Source organism: Meleagris gallopavo, chromosome 26 (assembly GCF_000146605.3).
Source record: "Meleagris gallopavo isolate NT-WF06-2002-E0010 breed Aviagen turkey brand Nicholas breeding stock chromosome 26, Turkey_5.1, whole genome shotgun sequence".
NCBI classification, from domain to species: Eukaryota; Metazoa; Chordata; class Aves; order Galliformes; family Phasianidae; genus Meleagris; species Meleagris gallopavo.
Window position 1 is genome coordinate 2,833,728 of NC_015036.2, and position 23,651 is coordinate 2,857,378.

The 23,651-nt window shown below is 43.2% G+C and overlaps 1 protein-coding gene across 5 annotated transcripts in view; it reads left to right on the plus strand.

Moving 5' to 3' along the window:
• LOC116216193 (multiple epidermal growth factor-like domains protein 6) overlaps positions 1-23,651 on the plus strand; it is a 56,758-nt gene that overhangs the window by 24,936 nt on the left and 8,171 nt on the right. For 4 of the 5 annotated variants that reach the window (XM_031556874.1, XM_031556872.1, XM_031556871.1 and 1 more), the window contains 19 exons: positions 6,109-6,295; positions 7,338-7,413; positions 8,340-8,508; positions 9,211-9,328; positions 10,054-10,141; positions 10,591-10,779; positions 11,129-11,237; positions 12,928-13,038; positions 16,696-16,888; positions 17,216-17,352; positions 17,906-18,130; positions 18,725-18,866; positions 19,163-19,286; positions 20,370-20,561; positions 20,711-20,848; positions 21,161-21,343; positions 21,447-21,641; positions 22,095-22,243; positions 23,374-23,542. In XM_031556874.1, the coding sequence (XP_031412734.1) occupies positions 8,460-8,508; positions 9,211-9,328; positions 10,054-10,141; positions 10,591-10,779; positions 11,129-11,237; positions 12,928-13,038; positions 16,696-16,888; positions 17,216-17,352; positions 17,906-18,130; positions 18,725-18,866; positions 19,163-19,286; positions 20,370-20,561; positions 20,711-20,848; positions 21,161-21,343; positions 21,447-21,641; positions 22,095-22,243; positions 23,374-23,542 (2,511 nt within the window). In that variant the 5' untranslated portion in view covers positions 6,109-6,295; positions 7,338-7,413; positions 8,340-8,459. The remainder of the gene's footprint in view (positions 1-6,108; positions 6,296-7,337; positions 7,414-8,339; positions 8,509-9,210; positions 9,329-10,053; positions 10,142-10,590; positions 10,780-11,128; positions 11,238-12,927; positions 13,039-16,695; positions 16,889-17,215; positions 17,353-17,905; positions 18,131-18,724; positions 18,867-19,162; positions 19,287-20,369; positions 20,562-20,710; positions 20,849-21,160; positions 21,344-21,446; positions 21,642-22,094; positions 22,244-23,373; positions 23,543-23,651) is intronic. The other variant, XM_031556873.1, reaches the window with a different exon arrangement.

Below are 23,651 nucleotides of genomic sequence, written 5' to 3' on the forward strand. Positions count from 1 at the left end.
ACAGATGGAAGAAACTTCTTAAAATACATCAGTTCTATGGATCAGAAGTTCACATAGTACTGACTTTGGGACTATTTTGATGCTTGCTGAATCTGTACAGCTTTTTTTTTTTGATTAGGCTGCTGTATGAATCTTGTGCAGACAGTGACTGAAACTGATGTTGTGCAGATCTGTTTGGCTCTTGCTGAGGCAGAAGGAGGTCTTGAAGTTGAGGAGCTCAGCACTAAAAGAGGTCTATGACAGTGTTATAGGACCCTGTGCTACAGCTGCTGCTTGTGGAGGGTTTATGGCCATGTTGTGGAGCAGGAGCTGTGCAACTCCAGGCTGTCGTTCTGCACTTCAAGGCAGAAGTCCTTTACACAAGTAGGAAACCTTTTTGGTGGGGAAGAAACTATCAGGCTATAATAGCGTGTTTTAAATGGATGAATGGTTAGGTGCACACCTTGGCTAGCACAACAGGATGGTCCTTAAAACTTCCTCTTAATATTTAAAGAGTACCTCAGCATCCCAAGAACATGTTTGCTGTCCTGCCTTGTGTCATTAATGTGGGAGAGTACACCAGGCAACCAGTTCCTTTATTAAATGTGCTTCCACTTAGAGCTGTGTTCTGTGTTTATATTTCCTTTTGAAACACTGGATCTTTCAGGGGGAAAAAAGAGTAGATGCACTTAGCAGTGCTATCTCCTGAATGAGGCAGAACAGAAGAGATGCTATTATGTGCCATGTACCTGTAGTTGAAAAGAATAGGTTATTTTAACAATAACTGTAAAGCTAAGGCAAGTGAAGTTTAATCTCTTCTGTTCATTATAGCCAGATGGGATATAGCCCCAGAAACTGCTATATTCTCCTTAGTAATGTAGTTGAGATTCAGAAAGGCAATGGCAAAAGCTGGTCGATGTCATTGCAAAGGAGAGGAGGGCTGATTTTTCAACACTTGGAAGAAAGGAAGTTCTGCACATCTGCACGCATCTTAAGATCTTCAAATACTTTTTTCTTTATAGGTAAAGTTGTGGCACCTCTATGGGAAGTAACAGCAGAAAAGATGAAGTAGCTATTGAGGCATTTAAGCTTATCAGAAATAATGGTTCTGAACTATTTCAGAATCATTATTCTGGAGGGTATATCAGTATTGTATGTAAAACTAGCATTATTTTCCTGCTCTTAGAGAACACTTCTGCTGCAGGGCATCTCTTCAGCTCCAACTGTAGTTGCACAATATAGGCTGTATGTAACTTCCAGGGATAAATAGGCACCCAACCATGTCTGACTGGGAAAATAAGACTGAAAGGACCCTGAAACCAAGATCATGTTGTTGTTTTGACTCGTTTAAAGAGGCTAATGGCAGTACTTCTGGAGATGGATATAATGAGGCATAAATGTCTGTTTCTCCTGGTCTGAGGCAAGTAGTACAATAGCGCACAAATGCAGGAAGAAGCTAACAGTAGCAAAAGTTGCTAGAGCTCATGCTCTGCCTTGGTAACTGTTTTCTTACAGCAAGAGCAGTCTGAACCTGTGATTGGAGACAAATGTCTCCCAAATGGTCTGATATGGACCAACTGGTTTGCATGGAACTCCACGTTGAGCCACATCCACCTGCCAGTACATGTGTCCTAGAAGGCTAGATTCTCTTCTGAACACTCTGGAAGAGCATATTAAATATGCAGCACTTAGAATTGATGGATTTTATGTGTGAAGGAACAGTTGGGCACACAGGTGCATTGTGGTGGTACTGTGACCATCCTCAGCAAACTTTGTGCTGCCTGCAGGGCTGTAGCACGTTCTGTCTCTGCACTCGGGTAACTACGCTGTCTATTTAATACTTAATGTTTTTGTCTTTCAGTTGAATTCCTAGTGAGGTATCACTAGTGTGAAATTTCTGCTCCTGGCTGAACAGGCACAGTGGCTTTGTCTGTCCTGTTAGAAGCCATTCATCACTTTAATATCTGAATCTGAGGATTCCATTAGAATCATCAGATTTTTTCAGTACTTCACAATGAAGAGCTGCAAACTCGCTGAGTGCCTCTGATGGGTCATACGAGGTCCCTTAATATAACACTCTGCAGCCTTTGATAGATTACCAGCCTGATGTTTTTGAAAGGCTAGGGTTTTTTTCCTTCCAAATGTCTTTTCACTCTATATTCTGCTGCTGGCGCTCACTGCAGTATTTTTTTTTCCTAGGCTTTGACACTTGTGCTGCTGCTACTTTGGCCTTGGAGACTTCTGACACAGCCCAATTTCTTGAGCAGAGACCTGTTTGCAGGGCCTTGGCAGGGTTTGAAAGGCATTGCTTCTGCTCCTGTGTTGCAGGTTCAGCCTGGATTTCAAGAGGATGCAATAGGCTTCATGCTTTCCTGAAGGGAAAGTGACAGGTGCCACACTTCTTGGAGTGTGCAAGTCTGTAACTGTCTCATGGCATTCCAGTACTTACCCCAAGATGAGTGATGATTGTACTAATTAAGAACTGAAGTGAAAGAATATGAGAAGGATGCACTGTGGGGGGATTTCTAATAAAGCTGAACTATTTTGGCAGCAGCTGATGCTGCTGTTCTCATAGCAGCCTTTTTTTCCCCTTGTAAAACCTAGAACGTTCTTTCCAAACCAGCTCTGGTGCTGGGAGGAGCACTTGAAGTTAAGGCTTGCTCTGTACTGCGTTTTACTCTCTGCATCCTACAGAAATAGAAGCTTGGGCTTTCTAGACTCCTGTCCTTTGTTCCTCTGTGATTTGTTGCATGCTTTTGAATCTGATACCCTGTCGTAGTTGTATTTACTGGGCTTCAAACTGCGCTGTTACAGCATCTTATGCACATGCATGTAAAGAAGTGGGGGAACATCAGCTGCAGCAGTTGCCCTCTTGGATCTCTACTCTCTGCAGCCTGGCATTAAGTGACCACATTTTCCCTGTATTTATTGTCAGATTAACTGTGTGTGGGTCTTCCACTCCTGTTTTGGAGATAAAGTAAAGCTTACCTACAGGAACACGCAAGCCTTTATTGCAGCTGGATGGTTGACAGCAGCATTCTAGAATGGCAGTGCTGCAGTCTTTCTTACAGTGGTGATGCCTTTTATTTACTCCAAGAAACTATTTATTCACCTCTGCAACAGAGCTACAGCTCTGCTGTTACACCCCAGGTGTACTTTGCTCATATTTGCTTTACCCATCATTAACTCATCTGCTGAATAAACCCTGGTTTGAACACTGAGCACCATGCTACTCACCTCCTTCTACTAGGAGTTGAATGGAGGTGTTTATTAGTCCTATCTTGCTTGTCCTCCTATAAGTAACTCATTCTGAAGAGCTTCCTCAGGGCTGGTTTTGGAGCTGCGTCATTTATTCTTTTTGCTGCTGTTTCCTATGCAAATTTGCAGTATTTTTAGGAAGTCCAAGCTGAATTGATCCCCCCAGGTTTGTCAACAGATCAGTAATTGCTTTGGGGGAGGGTTGCTATTCATAGGGTCAGAAAACATTCCTCTGTTTTAAGTGAAGGAATATAAAATTAACGAGGCTGCACCCACTGGGAAACTGACATGCCTGTTTGTTTTATGAACAGCAGACACAGTTTTATTAGGAAAAAAACAAAACGGAAAAAGATCTGCTGGGACAAACACACAAGCATGACTCGAACAAGGTCAAATCTCTTATTATTCTGGTCTGACCACACCAGAGCTGAAAGTGAGCTGTGCTGTTGGGATTCACACCTGATCCATTGGTTAGTCTGATGTTCAGCATCTCCTGATCCTATCCCAACTTACCAGCAGTGTTTGTTTTGTTGTTTGTTTTGTTCCACTGGCTGATCCTATACTAACATTTGGCTGCAGTTGTCTGGCTGTTAAAACCCTGATGCTTGCTGGCAGGAACTGCTTACTGTGATTCTTCTCTTAAACAAGAGATCACGGAGGACTGGGGCCCTTGAAACTTTCTCAGGGAGAAGCCAAGCAGTTCTTTCAGACCCCAATGTGCAAACAGAACAATTTTGCCTTCTTTATCGTGAAATAGTAGGATCTTCCTGTACTGCTTTTCCAGAACACTTTCTGTGCTGCTGGTAGGCACTGCATTAGCCCACAGTGGCTGCAGCCAACCCTGCTTTTGTTACTGTGTGCACATTCTTTTCTCTCTTTGGCGAGCTCTCTCCACATTTGCAGTGCTTCCTCTGGTCAATTTCAGCAGTAGGTTGGTGGGTAGCTAAGTTCTGGTCCTATTACTCTGCCTTTGTTTTTCTGAAGTTGGGTTTGATTCACTGAGCTAACAAAGCAGTAGCACCAGGTCGACATCGGTGATTACGCTTTTATTGTCTTAGCAATGATCAAAATATATCTGTTATCCAATCCCCCCCATACACTTCCCTGACTCTATTTAATATTGCAGTAGTGAAAACTTCAGAAGGTGACATCAGCTTTTCAGGGTGGTTTTGGATCTCCTTTCTGACTTTCTGATACCGAATCTGCAGTGATGGTAATCTACCTCTGGAGATGGAAGGCAGCAAGGGCTGTCCTTGCTGCTGGGCGCTGTGGGAATTGAAGGGTTGTGGGCAGTGGGATTAAAAGGGCCTTTAGCCTTCCCAGCCCCCTCTTGCTATGGGCAGTGCAAACAAAAACAAGGTTTTGAGCATTGCCTCACCAGAATAAAATTTCTGTTAATTGTGATGCAATTATGTAATTTAACAAATGATGCCTGAAGTCTCTCAGAATGCAGCTATTTAAGAAGGCCCAGACAGATTCACATCTGGTGATGAAGCAGGCTTTATGAAATTTTGGAAGCCCTGTGATGATGTCCAGGAGCAGAACTGGACTGTTTCATAGCTACCTGCATGCCAGAGAAAATGGGAAGCCACGTGAGAGTGAAGCAAGGGAAGGGTTGGTCTGTTCTGACCCAGCTGCTTTGGCTCACCCTGTAATGGCAGTGCTTTCTGCTCACCTTTGTCATGGGCACAGTGGTGGGGAAAAGTGCTCTGGCATGGTACAGTGTGTTCTGAGTTGAAAATCTGTAGAAAATCCAGAAGTGTTTTTGCTATTGATTTCTCTAGAGCTGGGGTTCATCCCTCACTTTCTTCCTCTCTGCATTTCCCTGCTTTGCTCTATGCTGCCCCAATCCATTGGTGGCTTTCATTGGGGCCATAGGAGGCTGTGTGAGAAAGCAGTGCTGCGTCTTAATCTAAATTTGCCTGGAGATCTTTCTGTTATTCTATGTTACAACCGTTTAATTTCTCTCTCTCTCTCTCGGAAGTTTACTGCCTTTGTAAATTCACCATTTAATTTTGTTAGTTTGGTAGGGATAAAGCTGAGCATGCAAAACAGCATGCAAGATAAAGCAGTGGTGCAATTTTACGCTGCTGTTTCACTGTTGTTGTTTCCTCCCAGAAGAGGAGAATCTTTCATTTATCCACAAAGGATGGCTGAATGTTATGCATGTGTTGGCACTGTGACCACAGTGATGCCTGCACGAATTTTGTGGTCCCTTGTGGACCTCATAGCTTCTCCTTCAGCACTAATAATAAGAAAATAGCCCCTGTATCAATGCAGCACCTCTGAGAGCATCTGCAGCTCTGTCCTGAGGAGCATTAGTGCCTTGTGATGTTCTGCCCTGTGTTAACAGGTGTTTGGGATTCGGGTATAATGGGGGCATTGCAGCCACCCATAAGCTGATGTGAATTACGGATGGTGTTTACTGGGATCATTAGGAGGGATTTGCGGAGTTTGGGTTTTTGTTTTAATAGTGTGTGTATAAATATATGCATGCATTCATGTAAGAAAGCTGTGGCCCAGCTTTGTGGCTCTTAAGGGGGAATATTAACGTATTAATCTTCAGGCATTTAGGTAGAATTATCTGTATAATAATAAGGGAAAAAAAGAGGGAAGTGGATGGGAGGGAGCTCTACTCTGAACCATCTGTGTCATTCCTGCCATTTTGTGAGACAAGTGGTGGCTTGAAGAAGAAAACTGCTTGTTTGTGTAGAGGAACAAAGCACACTTTTTGATTTAAACTTGCAGATCTTTTCCTTTTGTGCTAATGAGAAATCTCCTGAAGCTGTTGAAGTTTTTTTTTTTTTCTGTGCAAATGTGAGTAACGAAACCATTCTCTATGTGATTTCTACTTCTTGTCTCTCCTCACAGTTCTGAGCCCTTTGTGCCTCCATTCCCCCCCACCAGAAGATGTGGTGTGAAACGAGATTTGCAATTTTGGATATTTGCGTATTTTTCATTTAGAAAGTGGGCATTTTATGAGGCTTGATGGCTGGGGGAGATTGCCTATGTGAAATGCTAACTAATTTCAGCGTAACTGATTGCACCTTTCAGGAAGGTGAGATGTCTTCCCTGGTACTTTAGGTGAAGAACAGGTAGGCACACGCACCCTTCCTGCTATAAGGGTAGGCAGCAATGCTTCTTACACATCCAGCAGTCAATTGCTATTGGCAGTGAGCTGAGCAGAACTGATTTTTGGTGTTCCAGTCAAGAGAATCTGGGCTTTTCTGCTTTGTGAAGAGACCTCTAATACTGCATGGCTGAGTGGCTCATTTAGGATTGACCCCACAGCTCAAGAAAGTTTGGAACTTGTTCAAAATGCAGTCGTGTCTGCTCAAGCAATTGGAAGCTGTTGGTCTGGAGAGGATGAATACATTGGTGCTGGAAGCTGCAATAGTGTTGTATCCCAAAGGAATGACTGTGCCAATGCTTGCTAGACCAAAATGCATGCAGCTGAGAAAAGGGCACACCTATTTATTTTCTTTGCTGGAGTCTCCTTCAGGTATTTGCACGTTGCTTCCAACAGCCCAGGTTTATAATTCAATCTGCATTTATTTGCTTCTTGACAGAAGAAGATAAAGTAATAGCAATGCTCTGTTTTCTTTCTAGCCAGGAATAGATAGCTGCAGTTTACCCTCTGGTGTAAACTGTGCAGGGTTTTGTGGTGTTTCAGATGAATGATGCTGCTGCTCTGTGAAAGTAAATCCTGGTGTCCTGGAGTGAGTCTCAGGTTGTGCTGCTGTTTGTTTCTGTAGCAGCCCAGGAAAGAAGTGCATCAAGCCAGATTTATCTTCTTGCTTAATGCCAGAAGTGGCTGTGGCAGAGACAGATGAATTGGGCTGATTGAAAATTGATGCGGACCCAGCAGAGGTCAGAATTTGGGCTAAGAGGTTTGAAGTTGAGAGCTGGGGAGCCTTGATGATGAGGTGGGACTTTGTGCTGTACCAGTGGGTGGCACACAGTGAGGTACTGACCCCTGTGAGCTCTGGTTCAGCAGATCAGAGGGAGACTGACCAACGTCTGAGCACCAAGTTTGTGTTCCATCCCCCAAACGAGCCATCAGCCATGCAGCAGATGCATTCTTTTCCTTTGTCTTGCAGTGGTTGTGACCTGTGAGTTACCTGTGCATGAATCCAAGAATTCCACAGTTAATTAGGGAAGTGAAAATGAAGCAATGTGAGTCTTCCCAATTTTCTCTCCTTTTCTGCCTTCTATTGCATCTTCTGTTTTCTCTGAACTTTCTGAAGTGCAAGGGGCAAGCAGGTCAAAAATAGGAAGAAAATTAGAAGCACTTGGCCTGGTGCCTGCCTTTACACTGTGTTGATTAGGTTTTAATTGGCAATTCTTGTCTGTAATATAAGATAATTGCAGAGATTTCCAGGAATTGTTTGTAGAATAGGAAGAAACAGACATATCTGAGTTGTACTGGAGGAGCTTAATTAAAGACTTTATAAAGTGCAACAGATGGTGCTTTGCTAGTTAGAAAGACAGGCGTGAGCCCTGTTTGTGGATGTTCTCCCACCATGATTAGGGCTTCTGGTTAGTTTATTACCATCTTTTAAAACTTTTTTGACAAAAGGGCTCCCCAATAATTCCATGTGAACCTACAGGCAGCCTCATTCTGGCATGCATCAGCATGAAACTTGGAAGACAGAAGAGTATTTTTCCTTCTCTTGCCAGTAATCAATCTGTTTCCAAAGCCCTCAGTAGTATTGGGCTTCCAGGAGGTTCTAGAAGCAAAGAGAAGATATTGTGATTTAAAGGGAGAAAAGGATCTCTTTGCAGTTTTCACTGGAGCAGGTGCTGAATCTTGAATTTTTTATGTTACTTCTAAAAGTAGGAGAACACTTTTTTAAAAACAAGGCTGCTCTGAAGTAGAATGTGCATGAAATTGCTTCGGGATATGTTCTGCTTGTTTTGCTCTTGCTGTAGAGCTGCAAGTTCTCTTTGCTCCCCAGCACTGCCAGTGCTTTCACAAAGTTTAGTTTTGTGTTTCATCAAAGGGTATTTCTCGGAACAGGAAAACTTAGCTAGAAGACAGTGTACGTTACAGGGGAGAATGGAGTTTCAGGAAGAATTCACTTGGCTTTTTCAAATTCCAGGAAGAACCTGACATTGCAGAACAAACAGTTTGCAAGAAGGAAATATTTCATGTAGACACTGAAGAATAACTTTGTGACCCTGTGGGGTTATCTTTCTGAGCAGCCAGCCAGACATGCGAGATGATGACAAAGAGACTTTCAATCTCCCTGCCCATGTCATGCTTGGAAGGTATACATTATCTCTTGTTTAAATGAGTTTTCTCTCTTTTTAGCACTGGCACCATAGGGTATTTTCCACTGTTTTACCTCTTGAGCCATCTTTCTGCTGCATGGTGTTCATTTCACTCCAGGCTCTATTGGAAAGTGATTACGTGAGAGGGATTTGGTTACATTGGGCTTCAGCAAAGGCAGCACCAGATGTTCAAGAAATGTTTTCAACATAACATCTGAGCATTTCTTTAACAATTGTTTACCAGCCCCCATGGCTAATGCTTTGAGTTGGCTGATCTTATTCTGTAGCCTTAGGATCTTCCTGACAGGTGAGTGGATTACTTTCTTATTCAGACAGACTTGTTGTTGTATTAGTGCTGACACTGTTACCTTCTGAAGGCTGTAAGGCATTAGAGATGACAGTTGTTTAGCTTGTTCTGGTTAGAAACTCTTGAGTCTGGCTGCAGTTCTTTCAGAACCATGGGTGGTTTTTGTTTTTGTTTTTTAAATTAATTCATGGGAGGAAACAGGCAGAGAAGGGGGGATGCTTTCACCGAGAAGAGCTAATTTTTTAAAACACAAGACAGAATCAAATGTGACAGTTTTCAGGTAACAACACAAAGATGCTCATTTGAGTGCAGAACAGACAGCTTACTCTGACAAAGAAATGAATAAATAAAAATAGAATAAATGAGGTGTATTTTCTTCTGCTTTCTTATAGGGACCTCCTCTCCCTCACCAGAGAGCAATGTAGACTGCCAGAGCCAGTGTCTCATAGACTGCAAGCAGGGACATTACTACACAGCTGGCAACTGCTTGGAATGTCCTACAGGCTTCTAGTAAGTCTCCTTCCTTCCCTCTCTCTCCGTGCTTCTGCTCTTGCAAATAAGCAAGTTAAACTTCTGGGCATTTGCAGCATTCTGTTAGGCTGAAAAAATTCGGAGAGCTGTCTTGTAATATACAAAGTGTGGTGCTAGTTTCTCATAGAAATAATCAGCTGACCATGGAGACCGCTGTCTTTGGATCAGAGGTGCTTTCTGGGGCTTTCGGCAGTGATTGGAACATTCACAGCTCCCCTTGCAATCAGTTCTTCCTGGGAAGTGTCAGCTTGACAAAACCACATTCCAGTTGGAAAGCCATCCTAAACAACAGTGTCATTGACTTGTGGTAGAATGCACTCTACCTTCCTCAGGAGAAAAACATGAAGGCTGCTTTCTCTGCCACACCTGGCTCATTCAGATGCAAGTGGTGGTGGCCATCTCAGAGTTGTCAGGTAAATCTCAGGCCAAGATTGCAAAAGACAGGTCGACTTGAACTCTAAGTTTGGGTTGCTAGCTCTCCTGCTGCAAATTCTGCCTGTGGATGTGCAGTCCAAGCATTGCATCTTCTCTCCTGGAAGACTAAAAATGTGTTGGCTCCCTTTGAGGTTCTGGAATGATCTGATTTGAATTCATCATTCTTTGAGTAGATGGGGGTGGTCTTGTAGCTGCACAACACCATATTGGCTTTTAGGAGGCGGAAGTGGAAGAGATTGGTTTTAAAACTCTCATTATTTTTGTTCCAGTTGCCCTGGGGGTCAAAAAGCTCCAAGGAAATGCCCACTGGGAACAGCCAATGAACTTACAGCTCAGGTGGACATCACAGCCTGTCAGGTAAGCAGATGAGCAGGGAAGGAAAGCAGACAGGTGGAAGTAGTATTTTCCACATCTCTACATTTGCTGCCACGTATCTTGAATCATCTCATTCCAAGCTTCAAACCCAGATTTTTAAGTTTGGTTTGAGATTTTTTGGGAAAGAAATGATACTTGGCTTTGTTTTTGCTCACAGTAAGCCATGCACGTAGACAGCAGCACTGCCTTGATTCATTCTTTACAGTAATGATGGTGAAAAGTACATGTTGGGAACTCTCTGGGAATTCCATAAACTGAAGAGTTTGTGGAAGAGTTCTGTGAAGCATTCTGTGAATCTGTGAGCTCTCCATGGTGTGGAGGCCGGATCTTGAAAATGATCCAAGATCCTTTTTCTCTAACATTTGAGCTGCACGTGGTCATGAAAAGAATACGTTTCTCTGGCTCTGATGCTGCTTGTGATTACACTGCAGGTCTGTCCTGAAGGTTATCTCAGCCTAGAGAGTGGAGCTGGATGTCGTGCATGCCCAGATGGCTATTCGTGTGATCCACATAGTGGTGTGCAGAGGAGCTGCAGTCCTGGACAGTATTCTCCAGAGGGAGAGTCAGAGTGCCTGGGATGTCCAGAGAACCATGTCTGCCCAGATGGAAGGAGCAGGCAGGTACAAAACCAAGCACGTTATTTTTCAAGGTCAACTTTTCTGACAGGTGGGGCCTGAACATGAATGTATTGTCAGGATGCACGTTTCTTATCTAAAATTTGAGGTTATAAGTGCTCAGATCTTCTGCTTTCCGTTAAAACCCTCGGCTGAGGACCCAAAGGAGCTTGGAGTGAGTTTCTTTCTGGAAATTAATCCTGGAGGATAGATCTGAGAGAATGCTGGCAAGAAGGAAGCACAAGAAAGAGTGCAGTACTGGTTCATGTCCTGCCTTGGGTCTCCTTTGGACATTGCTTTGGGCATCAGAGGCCCATTGAGCCCATTGGTATGTGCTTCTGTTTCTTCCCCTTAGCATTGTTTGGCTGGGCAGGAGCCAGATCCAAGCCACACTCACTGTGTTACGTATGCCCGTGGTTCTGTCTCAGCTGAAGACGTGCTGATGTGCCTGCCCTGTCCAGCAGGTGAGTGCATCTCATGAGCATCGTCTTTAGTCATTAAGACAGAAATTGAAGGAGACTACCTGTAACCAGAAAGAGTCCTCTTCAACGTTAAAATCTGTCATGTCCTTTATACATTCTAGACAGTGAGTACAAATCTGCTGAGGATTTCCTAGCCTAAAGTTAGCTTTCTGTTGGGATCTTTTCCTGTGAAAAGCATGGGGCTTTGGTACACCCTCAAGGGCTCCCACACAAATTCCTTTTTTGCAGTGCTTGGTAATAGGAAATATTTAGTGCTGCAGGTAGTGGTGCTATTACTGATAATTCCCTGCACAGAAAATCAGTTTTCTGTTTTAATTCACATTTTCTACCCAACAGAACCCAAGAAATATGGGCTGACAGGGAGAGCCTGGTGTAGCTGTGATTTTGCAAAGGAATATTTAATGTCACTACAGGGATGCCGTTCACAATCTGCAGTCCTACCAAGCCATCCCCTCCCCTCTAAGACCTGTCTTGCATGTGAAGATGAAGTGTTTAATGAGCAGCTCCAGGTGCCTCCTGCAGAGTCACTGAACCTAGTAACTTGATTCTTACATCTGTAATTAGAATCCTTTTTATTAAATAATGAAGAGCTCCAATACTTTTGGATACTTTGCTCCTAGTAGATGGAGAAATAGAATAGCTACAGAGATCATGCTAAACCAAAACCTCAGTAATTTATTAGATCCAGCTATAATAATACACATGACAAAATAGAGGAATTTGCTGTATTTCCTGTGCCTGAGATTGTGTATGAAAATGTAGCAAATTAGTAATCTGTTGTACGCAAGCTGTACGGGGGAAGTGATGATGTCTTTGTGTGTGTATCATATAATACTTAATTATTTATGGTGTCACATAGAGAGTCAGGGAACTTATCCTGGCTCCACTAAATATAATAATAATCCAGGAAATGCTGTGTTCTTTGGACTTAAGGAACCATTTATAGACCATGCTTACTAGAATAAGTGCTGTGGGCATGTCAGTGCATGGATTTCACAGTGACAGATTTGCTATGTATTATTGTTTACAACACAAGATCAACGAAAGGCTGAGGTCAGATTTCAGCTAAAGTCTATCAGCAGCAGAACCTGGAGAAAGCAAGTGAAAATCTCTCAATAGGTGATCGATGAGGTAAATACATGTTGTGTATCCAATGCTGAAATTCAATGTTTTGGTGTTAAAATTAGACCTGTGTGTTCTAATGGGCATGTTTTCCATCAGCTCTTGTAAATCAGAGTAAATGATCCAGACTACTTGCAAAGATGGTAAGGAGCTTCAATACCATCACAAGCCAGAGAGGCTTGAGGATTCTCAGCGTTCTTTTGCACAGTTTGACTGACTTTAATTATATATAATCTGTGTACTTAAGTGTTGCGTGCGTGTGAATGAAGTGTCATTGCTGTGCTGATACATAGCAATATATTTCAACATAGCAGTGGCAGTTTTATTGCACAGTTAAATCCATTTTTTTTTTTTAACGCTCTTCAGATAATCCATCTGGAGTTTAGTAAAGCATTTGATATCTAGTCTTACAAAATCTTACTTAGGAACAAGTAATTCATTCTAGCTGGGCACGAGCATTTCATCACCGAGTGTTCAACTGGCAGGAGGGTTTTAAGTGAGTTGTTCTAGAATGTTGTTTCTAAACTATATGCTGTGTTCTTTTCTGTAGGTCACTTCTGTGCAGACAGCCTTACAGACACTCCTCCTCCATGCCCAGCAGGGAGCTACAAACCCAAAGAGGAGATTCTCATGCCCAGCAGCAGCTCCTTGCCCCTACCTGGTGTGTGTCATAATATTTTGCAGTGGGAGTGATAATTCTTGCTCTAAATCACAGTGTGAAGTACATGTTTATGAAGGGGTGATGGCTACAATGCTTATTTGCTAGGTTCTCTTTAAGGCTACGCTAGAGCTGGATGAAAGGAACATGGAATCTCCTACAAATCAGACTGGCAGTGTAGCATCAATTAATAATTAGTATTTTACAAAATACAATATGTTTGGGTTGTAATTTCTTGGGAAGAGATTAACAATGAAAAACAAAAGCCTGTTGAGAGAGGCTGCAAATAAACTGTGTCCTGCATGTGGGAGAGCTTTATTTATTGTCAGTAGCACTGTCTTTTTATTGCTCAGCTGGCACTGTGCAACCACTGCCCTCATCTACTCAGTAGGATGAGTGAATCCCTGGGGCTACCGCATTTGTCAAAACTAAAGACAGTTTATCTAGAGGTATCCAAGCTGTAAAGTTAACCTTTCACATGTAGGACAGCAACAGCCAGGTTTGCAGCATCCTTTCTAGCTTAGAGACTGAAAGGGTTTCAGAGTCTGCCTGTTCAGAGAGGTTTTGGAGAGAAATATGCCACTGAAGGAATCAAGGTGAGACAGTAGGTGTTATGGTTGGAGAGAGGAAGAGAAGGGGAGAAAAAAATGGCATAGTAAATATAACCCTTCTCTCCAGGCACTCAGGTTGTAGTTGGGCCACTATGGAATAATTTCTGCTGGTGCAGGGGGCTTACAAAAAAATAGAGCATTTGGCATAGAGCTCCTTTTAAACTAGTTAATTTAAAGGGGAGAAGAGACAGCATATGTGCCTTGGCAGCATGCAGGACGAGCACTGTGCACGTGAGTCACTGTGTGTACAGTGCTGCATGGGAAATCGGAGGTTAGCTTGATTCAATCTGCTGTGTCAAAGCTAAGCTCTCCAGCAAGCAGGTCACAGTTAGGAGTTTCTTTTTCTCGACGTGTGAACATGAGGAGAGGTCCACAGCTGTCACTCAGCTGGCTGGATCCCACTGGATATCTGGTGGCAATGCATGCAGAGTGCTGTCCATATTTCTGCAGTCCTCTTGCACTGAGGTCACTCCTGCAGGACTCTCCATTAATAAACAGTTTTATTTTATTCACCAGTGACATCTGTTAGAACAGGAGATTAGAGATGCAGCCAGCAGCCTCTGTGATGACAATTGTCATGACAGAAGTCCTAATGAATGACATCTCTAAGTGAAAGAAATCTGTTTTTAATGGAATGGACTGCATGAACCTGTGAAAGAGAGGACATGAATATGTGTGCAGCATGAGGACTGGGGGCCCAATCCAGGGAACTGTTGGTGGCTGGCAATTTATAAAGCATTGGTGAAAGTTTTTTGCTATCTCAGTATAAAGTTTCAAGCTGACAGAGCTGGAATGGGGATTTTTAGGGTCTGATCCTTTTTGCCTTTTGGTGCCAAACCTGAAGGATATCGTGCAGCTTTATGTTCTGTAAAAGGCACAGGTGGCAGAATCAGCAACCAGATGGACTTATCTTAAATAGAAATCCATCCCATATTAAAACGTGACCTTCAAGAGTCCTGTTATTAGCAGAACTAAAGCTCAGAGTAGGTCTACAGAGCTGCTGCATCCACAGACGTTTACTGTCCACTTCACTGAACTCCTTGTGTGGATGTGGACCATAGCACTTACATATCTACCCTATGCAGAAATTTCTAAGAAGCTCCAGTAAATAAAGAGCTGGTAATTGTACTTTCAACAGAAATAATTAAAAAGCAATCTTATGTGCTCAGTGTCATCCAGCAGGTCTGTTACGGAGTAATGTGGTAAAGTTGACAGAATGTCTTCCATTTTTGAAAGAGATGCTCCATTTGTATGCATATGAATCAATCAAAATAATCTCAGCTCATTTTTGCAGCAAGGTGAAATTGCACTACAGATTAGTCAGAACTTTATTTTATTTTAGCAATAAATAAGCACTGCAATTTATACTTTCAGAAGCTGTAGAAACCACAGGTGACATTCTGATGTGTTTGCAAGGACCTAGGCACAAGGCTTCCCCTGCAATACTCATATGTTTCTTAGGCTAACTCTGATTTTGAACATCTTGGAGTACCTCAGGGTCTCTTTCAACAGTATAAAAATGCTGCTCTGTTCTTAATGCTGCTGTACAAATGGGAAAATAGTGTTGGAGAGATTCGGAGGATGAAGTCCATTATTAAAGCAAGCTTTGGCCCAAGTCCAGAATGTTTTGTCCATGGGCACAAATCACCAGGTGCACTGCCAGGAGTGGAAACCTGGAGTGTGGTTGCTCGATCTCCCTTCACATTTACTGTGCCCTGTGCCTCAGAGAGGTACGTGTGCTGAGGAAATAATTATCTCTTTTAATTCAAGCCCCCATATTTTTCTATTTGATCACTCCTTTTCTAGCGAATGACTCAGCTGCTAAAGCATCTTGACTGTTGAATGAGTTTTTTGCTCACCAGCTAAGGCTAGGAAATTGCTGCTTTCCACCCACTTCTGAAATTAAAAGCAGAATTGCATTTATGTGGAGCAGCGAGGAACAAACCTGGCATCTCATCAAGACAGCCAAATTCAAGAGACAGGGCCAATGGCACCTGAGCAAACACTGTAGAAGATGTAAAGGAGATACAAGTTCAAAAACACTTCCAGTTTAATAATGTAAGCTGATATCCTATGCCTGTGGTACATTCTATAATGATGTTGTCAACACTCCTAAGGAAAACTTAGGTGCAAAGGTGACACAGTGCTGTATACAAAACAAACAGGGGGCTTAAGAATTAGCTCTGACATGCTGGAAAATAGTTTGAGTCATATGGTGGTCTCAGTTTGTGTTCCCTGCCTGCAGCACAGCACAGTCAGTGGGAAGTACTTAGCCTTCCATGGGGTTCAACCTGGAAGTGTTCTTGGGAGCATCAATATCACTGAGCCATCGCATTCCCTTCACAGCCAGTATCACTGTATTTGCTTTGTGCACTTGGCAGCTTTGACTCAGTGGATAGTAGGTATTCTTGTGCTAAATGTGTTTCCTTTTCTCTAAGTTAAACGTCTGGGGACATCCTGTCATGAAATGCACTTTGTGAATGTGACAAAACCCGCAAGGAAGCGTTGTTTCACTACCTATTGGTCTTGCCAGTGTTCCCTTTAAGTTGCAGTTCAGGCATGTCTTAGCAGACGTGATTTTAGAGATGCTCAGGTGGCTGCCATTCCAGGAGGTATCCATTCATTTTTATTGAGTTCATGTCCAGTCTGTGAAACTCATTCAATTCTCTCAATATTCAGAGTACAAACATGGAAGCAGCCCAGCTTTCGTGGAAACCCCAGGCTCCTGTACGACTGAGGTTATTAAATCTACCTCCATCAGAGTGTGTTTTCAGGCTGATGTGTTTGCTTTTCAATGTGTCTTACTTCTCTTATTACTGACATAGTCCAGATGGTTCTACTGCTTCCAGGAGCCACTCAGTCACAGTAATAATCAGCTAATCCAATACCACCACCTTCTGGCTTTGCACTAACTTCATTGCTGTTATGAATAAACTTCCATTATGCTTTCTTGCTGGAGGTGATAGTAAAGGCATCACATTTTGTAGGACTCTGTTTTATCAGCAAGTCATGCTCCCTTTGGGACTCTAAATACCTTCTTTCTCTTTAGGAAATGGATTGTGTTTGAAGTGTCCTGCTGGGTATTTCTGTCCTGAGGGAGCAAGTCACCCAGCACCATGCCAGCCAGGTACATACAATCCTCTCCAAGGACAGGATGAAGCCACTGACTGCAGAGCCTGCCCAGCAGGAAGAGCTTGCACCCAGGCTGGATTAGCCCAGCCTGACTCTGAGTGCTTACCAGGGTAAGCCTTGCTTGTTTTCTGTGCGTTCCTATATGTCTGTATGTATAGTTCATCTCCATTGTGGTATCATTGGTTCTTTGGGTTGTTTTGTTTGTTTGTTTTTTGTATAGAGATTCTTCTGGAATGTTGAGGTTTTATATAGTTTCTGGTAAATCTCTCTGATGTGGGCTGTGTTGGTAAAGGAATTTTCTGAAGTACAGCAGATGTGGCTGCTTTTTTTTTTTTTTTCCAGTTGTACTATTTATCACGTTACATTGGCTGGGCTCAGAGTTTACCTCCCTCTTGCATTGAACTATTGGCCCTGACCAACCTGCTGTCTTATTTTAGGTACGTGTGCCCAGTAGGATCATCCAGCCCACATCTTCCCAGCAATGCCTGTCCTCCAGGAACAGTTGGCAATGGCTTTGACCTCTTTGATAAGTCCCAGTGTGAGACGTGTCCTGCTGGATATTTCTGTGTTAGAGGTACATGGTTTTATGGCAGAGTGAATGGTGTTCTTTGGTGCTTTATACCCCCAGTTATTGAGAGCAGATCATTGAGTAGTCAGTGATGTAAATGGGGAAAAAGATGTCAGTTGTAGGGTTTGGTGTTACTGCAGAGACTGCTGTACATTCTGAACAGGTTGAGTTTAATTCTGACCTGAGGTTTTTCCCTTGATGATACCTATTGTAGATATTATTGATATTACTGCTTTCACTTAATGAAATGGAAGCAGACATTTTTTACAGTATCCAAATATTTTGCATGTTGATGGCCTCTTCAATTTAATGTCTGTCAGGTTTGGACACAGGCACCCTGCAGGGTTCTCAAGGCTGGAAATAATTGCTTTAGTAGCCAGTTCTGTGACAAGCTCTTGTCAACAGAGGAAGTAATTATCTCATTTTGAATGGAGGAAAGATGCAAAAAGAAAAGACTTGATGCAGCGTCTTCCAGAGCTGAAAACAGACCAGGGGAATTAGATTGTCTGAAGCCAATGTGCTGCATAGTAGGCTACACGTCATCTCTTTATGTTTACAGGAACAGGGGGAAGACAGAAGCCTCCTGCTCTATGTCCAGTTGGTCACTACTGTCCAGCAGGCACAAAGCATGCGGTGCAGCACAAGTGTGCTCCAGGCACCTGGAGCAATAGGACAAGGCTGAAATCAGCAGAGGAGTGCTTGCTGTGCCCTGCAGGCTGGTTTTGTGTGGGAGGATCTCATGTCCCTTCTGGCATGTGCAGCTCAGGGCACTACTGCCCTCAAGGTAGGAAGTTTTAGCCAGAAATGAAAGGAATTTCCATTATTTCTGTCTTTAGAAATGCTGTGGACTCTGATAAACTAATAAAGCCATGTGCTGACTTTATTTGCACCAAAGCATTTCAGTGTGTAGTTGGTTGTTCTGTACAGTGAATACTTTAAACTTGTACTGTTTGAACTGGGCGTATCAGCATCGTCAATTCCTCTCCCTTCATTTCCAAAGAATTAAGATGCCTAATTAAGTGTCTGGTACGAATACAATCCTAAATTCTTCCTGCAAAGATTGGGCAACGTTTGCTAAACCGTGAATTTTTAAAAAATATTTCCTGGTTTGTGCTCAGAGCTGTGGTCAGTGATTTATATACATACATATATGTGTATATATATTTACACACATACATGTATATGTATACATTCAGTATATATGTGTGTATAAATATATACACACATATATTTACTTACGTGCATGAAAGTATATGGTTACGTATAACTCATGTAAGTACTTAACAACAACAAAGAACCAAGGGCATTATATTACTTTCTCTTTTTAAAACTTTAATAAGAATTAAGGTGATTCTTTGCTCTTTTTTTGGGGGGGAAGGTACGTGGAGAGGCACACAGTACCCCTGCCCTGCAGGAACGTATGGCACCAGGCTGGGAAACAGCAGAGTGGAAGATTGTACAGCCTGCCCTGCCGGGGCGTTCTGCCCCAGTGGGACCTCCAAGCCACTTCTTTGCCCAGTGTAAGTACACTGCATGTGCTGATAAAGCTGTGGGTCTCTGATCCACGTGAGTGTTTCAGAACACTTTTTATAAGTAGTATCGTTCTGCACCAGAAATGAAATGAATTTGTAAACACCTTGCTTCTTGCTGCCAGTCCAGGAGGGTTTTTCTCTGTATCACACAGTTTCTTCCCTCCAGAAATAGTAGAAATCCTCCCTATGAGAGGCTAAAAATGCAAACCAGAAACACACTGTGATTTTCTTCGTCACTTTGCTACCATTGGTGACTCTTTCTACTGTTGTCTTTTCTCCCATAGAGGAACTTACCGTGTGGAACATGGTGCAAGAGTGGCTGCAGACTGCGTCCCTTGCCCTGGAGGGTACTACTGCCCCAACCTTGGCACTGTTACACCTCGTACATGTGGTGCTGGCAACTTCTCAGTAAGCAGCAATAATTTTATCTTAGCATCTGTTCAACTTACATTGAACAGTGGATCTTGGTAAAAAGGGGAGCTAAAGGATGTACCCCTCAAAGGAGGCATTGGAACGAGGCAATCTTCTTGCATTATGAGTCTGGGTATTTGAGGAGATTGATACAATGCTTTAAACAATATTGTTCACCTGTGCTTGACCCTTTAAATAATGAAAGTGCTAGTCTAGAAAATGCATTGGGAATGTTTCTCGTGTTTCTGAATGATCAGGCTTGGCACTGCTCCAGACAGGATGCTGGAAGTGCCTCACATGCAATGTTCTCCTTGCAGTCACTCCCACTTCTGAGGCTTGCATTAGCAATCTAACCCCTTCATCCATCACCTGGCAGTGTGCTGTTGGATAGACACTTTGCATTTGGGTGATTTGTTTTAGTTTTCATTGTTGGCGTAAGCATTGCAGGGGAATGGCAGAGCAAACACCCATATTTAGTTCATGCTCTGAATGAAGTATTGGGTTGCAGTTAAGCAATCATTTGGCTGTGGAAGGTAAAACAGTGAGATGGAGCTCCAGAAGGGAATGGTGGATGGCACAACAGCTTTTCACAAAATGGAGCTGAGACTCATTTCTCTGCCCCTAAACTATAATGAGTAATTTTAATGATAATTGTTAGATTTCACTATTGAAGAGGAAATAACATGTCAGTTTCTGTCCAGGCTATTTTTTTTATCACAGTGCAAATTTTGTGGTTACCACTAGAACCATTCATTAAGATTGGAAGCGAGATAAACGATGAATGGGGATTTACTTGCCTATGTCAAATGGACCTTGATTATCTCTCACATGCACTTTGCAGTTGAGTGTGTCGAGGGAATGTGTTTATTTTTCTCTGTTATGCTGGCAAAAGGTGTTGGACTGACTGGTTTGAGGCCCAGAGCCTTTCACATGGATAACCCACAGGAAGCACAGGGCCTGCTTCATATGGCCAAGCTCTCTTGCCTGCAGGGTGAACAAATACACTGAATTACCTGCGGATTGTTGTTTATAGGTTTAGATTAGATGGAATTTTTAAAGGGACATCATTCCATGTTGTAGGACCAAGGTTCTGCCTCCTGCTTGCCGTGCTCTGTTGGACATTACTGTGCTAGTGAGCACACCAGCCGGGAGGTGATGCTGCTGGCTATGATTTGCCCAGCTGGTCTCAGATGCCCAGAAGGACAGGCTGTTGCTCCAGAGGCCAATGCAAACTCCTGCCCAAGAGGCTTCTACTGTCCCCAGGGAGATACCGTGAGTGCATCTGTTTTAGCCTTTGGGCTGCTTTTCTGTGTACGTTCCCACTAATTGGAAAGGAATATTCTTGTAGCTTCATCTGTTGCATGTGGGCCGTATGGGATGTGGCAGTTTGTGTAAGACCTGTTTTTTGATTTCATTTCAAGGGTTCAGATGCAAAGCCTTGCCCCAATGGGACCTATGGTAAACAGAAGGGACTCAGCAGTGCTGAGGAATGCTCACTGTGCCCTGCAGGGAAGTACTGCTACAGAGCTGGGGCTGAGCCTTCAGGAATTCCCCATCCTGTAAGCATAGCCCAGCTTCTCCCAACGTTTTTTGCAGAGGCTGTGACTGTGAATGAAACCTACTTAATACATATTTTCTGTCTTTCCTTTGCCTTTTGTCTGTCAGTGCCTTCTGTCTATCAATTTTGCTAACGAGATTATGAATTCCCTTTTTTTCTCCTCTTTTTCTGCACCATTTTCTTGCAGTAAAACTTTCAGGTTATTCAAATTGTTGATGAAGTTTGGATCTTTCTTTGCTGAACCTTAACATATCTCACTTCCCTACCAGAGAAGAATGACAAAGCTACACTCGCTGTCTTTTTTGCTTTCTAGACTGGAGATTGTCCACTTGGCTTCAACTGCCCTCCAGGAACTGGATTCCCTTTCTCCTTCCCCTGCACCCCTGGATTCTTCTGGGATAATTCCAGTGCAGAGGATGAAGACAGGTGCAAACCGTGTCCAGCTGGGTACTATTGTGACTCTCCTGCCATGACAGAGCCCAAAGCTTGCCCAGTAGTGAGTTGTTTTTCAGTGGTTATCTTATAGAAGATGCTATATGTGGGGGATCTGTTAAATAAAAGAGTCCTGAATGCTGTATTAAGCTGACATTGTCTTGCAGGGCTTTTATTGTGGTGAAGGCAGCTCTAAACCTGAGCCCTGCCCAGAGGGAACTTACAGTAACAAAAAGGGACTGTCTGGACCATCAGAATGCAGCCCATGTGGCCGTGGTTTCTACTGTGCTGCTCCAGGGCAGACTGGACCAAGTGGTCCCTGCAAGGCTGGGTTCTACTGCCAGGGCAGGGCTCTTACTGCAGTAAGTCAAGCTTTTCTCCTTACCTATTCCTGTTACATTGTGGTGGGGTGTTTTTGACCCAGTGACTTCAAGAGCTGCAGTTTTGCACTGCTCTCATCCGAGTTTATAGCAGGAGGGCCATTCTGCTGCCCTCCAAGGGAGCATAACCATTTTATAGCTTTCCCCTCGAAACACTGCCATCACCTTAACTAAAAATGTAGCTAGGTTGAATATCCAGGTGAAAAGTTCAGTGGGAGTGAATCACAGTGGGATTGCCAGTTTGAAAAAGGTCATCCTTATTTCTTCTTTGTGTGTTTACTACATTCCCCTTAAAGAGGCATTATCTGTTCACTGTACAGCAGTGAAAGTCTCTGTTTTTCTCTTTGGTGTTGCCTTGAGCCCAAATCAGTATGATGCCTTTAGTGTTTTAACCCAGTTTTCTCCTTTCTTACGTGATGCCTTTTTCAATTGCAGTTGCCTACAGATGGTGTGACAGGAGATGTGTGCCCTGCAGGGGCATACTGCCCACCTGGGTCCCCTTTACCCATCCCCTGCCCTCCAGGAACCTACAGCAATGTGAGTGGGCTGAGAAGCCTTGGTCAGTGCTTGGACTGCCCACCTGGGTGAGTGTGCTGTTTGCTGATTATGGCTCAGTTCTGTCTCACTGCAAAAGGACCTTTTAAACCTTACATTTGTTGCCCAAACAGCACAGCTTTACCTCCAGCCCTTTTGCAGTTCCTTCTGATCCCAGCAAATGTGCTGCCAGCACTCTCCAATGCTATATACCTGTATTAGATGATTTACAATAAAGAACTTGAACCGAGTTGCCCCCCCCAGCATTTGCTGTTCACTAGCATCTATCAAGACTCATTATGTCTGTAGTGCTGGATGGCCTGACCTAGCAACTCTTGCTTAAACATTCTCATTAGTACTGTTTGGATAGTCCTTTTTGTATTAGCAGATTATATAACTCACCACTGTATTACATTCCTCTTAATGATGCCAGGATTATATATCTGATTCTGAAAGAAGAGATGTGGATTTAGCATTGGCTTTCACCTCTCCACGAAATGCATGCAGATTGTTAATGACGAGCAGTGTGCCTTTCAGGTGGCTTTATCTTCATGCTGCTGTGACAGAGGATGGAAGATCCTCTGGGTCTGGGCAGCACAAGAGCTGTAATTTTTGTGCTTTCCTGGGATGGAGTTGTAGGTCTCCGTGGGGTGGAGTCCAATGAGCTGAGAGAATCCAAATTTTCCTGTTTTTTTTTTTTTTTCCCTTCTGCTTTTTCACTCCCTCTTTTCCCTGAAGATGTAGGCAAGAAAAATCTAGCATGAGACAGCTCTGGAATTCATATTCTGTCTAAAAGCTGAAGGGAATGCCCTCAGAGTTCCTGCTTTTCTATTAACACCTGTATATTTCTAGTCCAAAGATGCAAAGACTTGAAGAAAACCAACATTTGGGTGTTTGTGTGATCTTTATTCAGATCACACAAATATGCAGATGCAGCTTTGTGAATGTACAGGGGGAAATTCTTTCCAGGTTAAAGCTGCTGTACCTGGTCTCTAAAAAGGATGCATGAGAAGTGATGTATGTGCTCTGTAACTTCCTTTCAAGGCCTGTAAGTGATCAGGAATGAGGTCTCTGTGAGATCCCAGGTAGACTGAGGGGGATTTTTTTGTATGGGCACTGTGCTAACCAGTGACAAACTATTGCCACCCAAGATCTTTATTTTTCTCCCCACCACGCAAAGCCTTTATTGTGATGGGACAAATACCCGAGCTCCCTCAGGACCATGTGAGCCTGGATACTACTGTACAGGAGGTGCCAAAAGTGCTCTTCAGCATGTGGTCATGGAAGGGCATTATTCCTCAGCAGGAGCTTTCAAGCCAGAGCCGTGTCCTCTTGGCAGCTTCCAGCCTGTGAGTATTAGAGTAGTATGCACTCTGATGACCCCACAAGCATCTTAGAGCCATTGTACAAGGGTGTGAATAGTCATTTGTGAAGTGGCCATAAGTAGATAGCTTAAAA